We start from the raw sequence: 6,678 nt of genomic DNA, 5'->3' as shown, positions 1-6,678 counted from the left end.
AAACAAAACCAATTACATGTTCAAAGCAACGGAACGGTGGCCCAATATCAGAGAGAACTCCACTCTTGAGTGAGCAGTGATGATTGAGCAGTCCGTTTCATTTTGCAGATTCAAGCTGCTCTTCAAAATTTTCACCACCAGATGTCACCGGAGAGGACTGTGTTGAAAAGCTTCGAGTAATGAACCATTTTTCAATACAAGCTTCAGTGCTTCGGAAAGCTTCATTTGGCCATCACTACTATCCATGCTGTAGTGTAGTTTACTGAATTTACGAGGTTCACTTAAAGGCATGATGAATCTCAAACGCATATTGAACCGTAACCTACATAACCATACAGGTACAAAAAGGAAGAAAAGTGAGATGTACCAAAATAAAAGCAATATATTTTGGGTGTGGCGCTTCATTTTCTTCCTGTTTGTTTGACTTAATAGACTCGCTTTGTTCTGAGTTCACGTCAGTCTTTGTGGTTTGCTTCTCAGATTCATGATGAGTGTTCCTGTAGAGGAAGACAAAGACAAAGCAGAGTCTGCAGGGTCTAGCAGTCTGCCCATAAAGAGTGAACAGTCCAAAGGAAATTTACCGATCTTCAGTTTTGAACCTGGATCCGGAGAGAAAAGGTAAGAGAACTACTGCTAACTCCTTTACGATTTATGTTCATTATTTCTAATCATTTTTTTTGTTCTTAATGGTTAACTTTATGTTAAAATATTTCCTACAAATATTTTTATTGTTGTATGTAATTTGAATTAACCTAGCATTTAAGCAATAATTTGACTGCACAAGACAGGTAAATGATGGAAAGACAAGAACACAGCTTTACTGTTTCTACCAGAATTCTCGCCTTCATTTGAAAGATCAATCCAAATAACATGAAATGCATCCTCTTTCCTTTTAGCTGTATTGTAACTAGTGAGCACAACTTCCAGTGTTACGAAAAAAACCCCAAGATCTTCAATTTCAAAGCTTTTTTTTTTTTGTTAAATCAAGCTCGATTTCTTTTCCAGAATTTTCATATCCAAATAAACACATATGACCAATCAGATTTAGCAACACGTACGCTCATAGCTCAAATCACGCACTGGAATATGTAGTGATATACAATGATTTGGAAATAGTAAGACTATTTTACCTGCTCTCTGAAATTATTTCTATGAAATTATTTCTTATTGTCCTCGGACGTCGTCCAATTTCCAATTCAACATTAATGAATCAATGGTACGGAAGTGGAGGAAGCGCAGTTATGCCCTTCCTCATATTTCGCAACGTGCTTCGTCTCTTTGTGATACTGTCGCCCAACATAATTTGCAGATGATATTGCTTGCAGCTGCTCTGATGCTTTTGACCAAAACAGGCGCAGTTTGATGACACCATCAACATGCGCTGTCACGGTAGAGCGGTATAGTCAAAATCTCTACCGTTGGCCAAATTCATATAAATATAAAATCTCATGGAGTTTTCCACCATCATTACCTTTCTTATAGTTTCTTCTTTGTCTTAATGAAAAGGACACGCCTTTTGGGACAATTGATTGTTTGTAATGACAGAAAAACTGTTGCCTGTGGGTTTTTTTTGTTTGTTTTTTTTTTGGTAATAAATCCATTTACTAGAGAGTGATCCTAAGTCACTTGTGGTGTACCATCTTTTCCTGAGTAACAATCAGATATTCACTCACAGAAAGACCTTTCAATGGTAATTGTTGAGTTTTTGGCATGAAATGAATGAAAACATGGTTGTGTTTGCAGAAATCAAGAAATAGCACCTCAAGTATCCAGCTCTGTGTCTATCAACAGTGACAAGTCTAAAGAAGAATCTCCATACTTCAGTAATGAACTTGGACCCTCAGACACAGGGTAAGAACTAATTTCAGAACTGAGTAATAATCTTCTGTTCTACGAAGAGACTTAAAACCAGACTTAAACCTCAAGGACATCATTTGACTTTAAACAAATTTCTCCAGGAGAAAGAAAAGCAAGCCTGGAAATAGGCCTAATTTGAATGAATCAAGATTCAAACTGGTCAAATGCAGCAGAGACGAAGAGAGAATATAGATATGATTGGATTTAATGAAAAGATTGCATGAAAATATGAGAAACGAAGGAATTTTTCTAACATAATCCCTTCATTTCAGGGGCTCTAAAGTAATTAGACAAATTAAATAACTGAAAATAAAATGTTGATTTCTAATACTTTGCCAGCAAATAGTTTTCAACAATGACAGCCTGAAGTCTTGAACTCATGGACATCACCAGATGCTGGGGTTTCCCCCTTTTTTTTTATTTTTTAATGCTCTGCCCCCCAGTCAGTTTGACTGCATTTAGCTGGATTTGAGCAGATAGTACTTTATTATTATTATTATTATTATTATTATTATTATTGACCACTCAGAGTAGAGCAGAGTAGAGCAGCTGCTGCTCCACATCGAAAGGAGCCAGCTGAGGTGGTTCGGGCATCTGACAAGGATGCCCCCTGGGCGCCTCCTGGGTGAGGTGTTCCAGGCATGTCCCACCGGGAGGAGGCCCCGGGGCAGACCCAGGACACGCTGGAGAGATTATATCTCTCGGCTGGCCTGGGAACGCCTTGGTATTCCCCCGGATAAGCTGGAGGAGGTGGCTGGGGAGAGGGAGGTCTGGGCCTCTTTGCTTAGGCTGCTGCCCCCGCGACCCGGCCTCAGATAAAGCGGATGAAGATGGATGGATTATTGACCACTGTATAAAATTGGGGAAAAGGCTTCAATGCACTTCACTCTGGCGGGAAGATGAAGCTACAGGAGAGTGTCACGATCTGAGGGGACAGACCGTGCGGTGGTGTGTGTGTGGTGGACCCAGGTGCGAACACAAGAGAGTAGACTGGAGTAAACTGAAAGCGAGCCTTTATTGTGGCTGATGACAGGTCTCAACACAAAGCAGAAACACTGTGACTAAACTGAACCTAAACTAAACTGGGAAACAGATACTGATAAACTAAGGAGACTCAGAAAACCATGACGATGATTGTACAGACTGGCTGTGAGGACATGGAGGGTGGGAACACAGACAACGCGACACAGACTACATGAAACACAGAGACTAAATACACATGAGGGATAATCAGGGGAAGTGGCCACACATGGGAGCACAGCTGACACACATAAACCTAACAACAGGACAGGAGAGGTGAAACTAAATCCACTGACATTGAATACAGACTTTCAAAGTAAAACAGGAAACATGGAGATTAGACATGACATGGACTAAACATAACCACGCAGACGTGACACATGAACCAGGGAGACTTAGTACAGGGGGAGATGACATAAACAACTAAGGAACAAAACTAAACAGCAATCTAGAAATTAACTAGGTGAACTAAGCTAGGGCACAAATGAATACAAAAGATGCATAAAACTCAAACACTGGGTCGCTTGACCCAGGACCATGACAGAGTTTAACAATTGTAAACCAGAGGTTTGACATTTTGAGTGACAGGTTTGAGAAACGGCAAACAAACAGTGACTTCTGGCAAGCCATACACACCGGCACTATCCCACACACTGGCACCACATTCCACCTCACAGAAACCTGGTTATAGCAGGATATAACCAAGCCCAGACTTGTTTCATGAGTTTGTCTCTCAGCTGGCTTCGAATTATCTCTGGATGCCGTCTCTCCTAACAAGACGAGGCTTTCCCTAGAAAGTTTCCCAATTCTCTACAAAGCTCACATTGTTTTTTTGGACACCACTTAGACCACCAGCAATTTAAGGAGAGCATGCGACTAAATGTGTCACACCTGATCCAACTGGGAAGGGGACCAGAGAAAACTAGTCCAGCATTGTTAAACACCCATTCAATATTGATTTTGGTGACCTTCAATTGAAGTAACAGGATGTCATTACTCCTGATGTGATCATTTTACCTGATCTACAATTTACTCTTAACTAGCACTTTGAGGGTTTCTTAGTGTCTCCTACTCTGGCCCCTATGTTCCCTTCTCACCTTTACCCAGGGGCCTGGCTGGCCATGTGTTTTTCAAAGGTTCTGAGCTGGGTCTCCAAGTCATTGGTCCTGGCCTCAGGAGCTGGAAAAAGGGCTACATTTATTAGAACTACCAGTATTAACTAAAAGAAGCTGAGGAATAACCAAGCATTTTACACACAGAGCAGGAATGTGAAGAGGCCATGCTGCTAGTGAGTTGACTATGACCTAAGCTAAGACTAAGATATCATTAGAAGGTGATTCAATTGAGTTTGGTCTTTGGATAAAGCACAAGATTACGTTATGGAATAAGATGTCTTCCAAGAGTTTTTAATTAAATGAAACGTACAGATAAGCTACTCACATCTCTGCTGTGTATTGGGACAGGAAGAGAGAGAGGCAACACCAAGTCAGAGCACCACCACCAGGAAATATGCAGTCTATACTGCTTAGATTGCTTAACATCTATGATGTGTTCCACTGATGTCTGACTGCATTGTGATTCACAGTTTTATTAAGTAGATGAAATTTGCAAAGATAATTCTGTTTTTATTCACCAGAGAAAGAGTTAAGAGGAAAAGAAGCAACTTGACTGCAGTACCAGCACTACCTGCTGCTCTTCTGTTCCATGAACTCTAGCCTGTCCATCTAACTTTGAGGAAAAATCTTATGTTTTTAGCCTTGTGAAACAATCAGCCATCCCTTCATAGTCATTGATATTTACTCACAGAAACACCTTCCATAATAGGTAATGAATTGGTTTTTGAAGTGAAATGAATAAAAATATCTCGTTTGCAGAGGTCAGAGAAAAGCATATCAGGTTTCCAGCTGTTTGTCTATGAAGAGTGACTGGTCCAAAGAAGAAGCTCCGTACTTCAGTAGTGAACTTGGATCTTCAGACACAAAGTAAGAACCTGATGTCATGTGAGTGATTCTTTTACAACAAGCAAACCTACAATTTCTTTTTTTTTTTTGAGTTTTTTTTTTTTAAACCCAGCAACAAGGAAAATGGTTACACACAAACCAACACTGTAGTGCAATGACGTGGTGCAGACATTTACCATCAGTTAACACCAGGTATACATCACCTCGATGTCCTCCATTGTTGTCTTAGGTTTGTGTCACATACAAAGAACATCATGGGACTTTTGGACTGCATTGCTATAAGTCTGTGAAGGTTCTCAGTCATCCAGCGTCTGGACTTCTTTTCCAAAGGATGGGAGGAGACCAAAAAAAAAACAGCAGACATGATTCTGGATCATAACGATGTTCTTATCCTGCACAAGAATTTGATTTGTAATTTGTTCATGCCAGACATCCAATTTTATTTTCTTCCCACTGTGTTTGTGTGTGAAAATTGTGTCAGATGGAGAAGCCAGGATAATGTTTTTATGTTTTATTAAACCAATTCAGGCTGAATATCTGAAGTTTTGAATATTGTTTCCATGAGAAAATTCTTTAATTTTATTTACATCTAAAGCTCACCATGCTGTGAGAATAAAGGCAAGTGTTAGTTAAAGTAAAAGTTAAAGACTGTTAGAAATGCATTATAATATCAAATCTGGATGGTTTGTTTTTTCAAAAACAGTGAGCAAATAGTTTTACTAATAAAGAAATGTGTTCACAGAAAGAGTAAAAGGAGTGGTGTATGTGAGGAGGAGCAGCTGTCCTGCTGTGCTGTGTGTCAGGACGTCCTGAAGGATCCAGTCTCTACCAGTTGTGGACACTGGTTCTGCAGACAGTGCATCTCCGCATACTGGGACCAGTTGGCTTCATCAGAAGACTCCTCTTGTCCTCAGTGTGGAAAAAGATCCAGAACCAGAGCTGGACTACAGACAGCTAATCAGAGCAGCTGTGTACAAAGTAAGACTGAACATTTGTCTACTGATGGACTCATTTCTAAAAACCTGATGGAAATATTAACATTTCTCCACAGCAGCACAGTGGTATGGTGGTTAGCAATGTTAGCGCACAGCAAGGAGGTCCTGAGTTCAATTCCACCATCAGGCCAGGGTCTTTCTGTGTGGAGTTTGCATGTTCTCCCCATGTTTGCTGCTTAATTAAAAAAAATAGTTTTTTAATTAAGCAGCAAGGCAGAACAAAATCAGGGCTGTATCAAGACACGAGGACTAAACCCCAATTCAACCAGACCCAGAACTGATCCGGAATTAAAACAAAACTACAACAGTTCAAAGTCAGGACTACTGAGGACTAAACCAAATCCCAACCAGAATCAGAACTAGATGATAGTAGCACTAAAAACCATCATAGACCTGCACTACACTTATTTTTTAATTCTACCAAAGTACAATATTTAGATTGAGAAAAGTTTATATAATTATTTAGCCTTGTTGTGCAAACAAGCCTGTAGAACTTAATAAATATAGAATTTGAAAAGTAACAAACCTAAAAAGAAACACTAGGTACTGGATACATGAGGACCTATGATACGGTGATACTTTTGGTAAACAACCATTTGACTAACATGTGTGTCTCACCTGCTCTTGTTCATCTCTGTTCCTCTCTCTCCCTCATTGTGCTGACCTGACAATCATCAAATAAACAGTTGAAACCAGATATTTACAAACTCTTCAGATGAAAACACTTTTTTTTAAATTGTAACATCAAATCAGACTAAATGTTTATTTTTTTAGATTGATAAATATAAAAAACATATTTGTTAACTTTAAGAGTAAGATAAGATAAGATAAGATAACCTTTATTA

The 6,678-nt window shown here is 39.4% G+C and overlaps 1 protein-coding gene across 1 annotated transcript; it reads left to right on the top strand.

Moving 5' to 3' along the window:
* Positions 1 to 443: 443 nt before the first annotated feature.
* On the top strand, positions 444 to 6,000 carry LOC106632891 (RING finger protein 39-like; the record flags this gene model as incomplete). The annotated part of the gene is made up of 4 exons (XM_014331593.2): positions 444 to 618; positions 1,744 to 1,851; positions 4,752 to 4,859; positions 5,581 to 6,000. Coding segments are annotated over exons 1-4 (770 nt in total), but the record flags the coding sequence as incomplete, so codon positions are not given.
* Between the last annotated feature and the right edge of the window lie 678 nt (positions 6,001 to 6,678).

Source organism: Haplochromis burtoni, unplaced genomic scaffold, assembly GCF_018398535.1.
Source record: "Haplochromis burtoni strain Fernald_Lab_line unplaced genomic scaffold, NCSU_Asbu1 Contig_3499, whole genome shotgun sequence".
Lineage (NCBI taxonomy): Eukaryota > Metazoa > Chordata > Actinopteri > Cichliformes > Cichlidae > Haplochromis > Haplochromis burtoni.
This window is presented reverse-complemented; position numbering and strand designations above follow the sequence as displayed.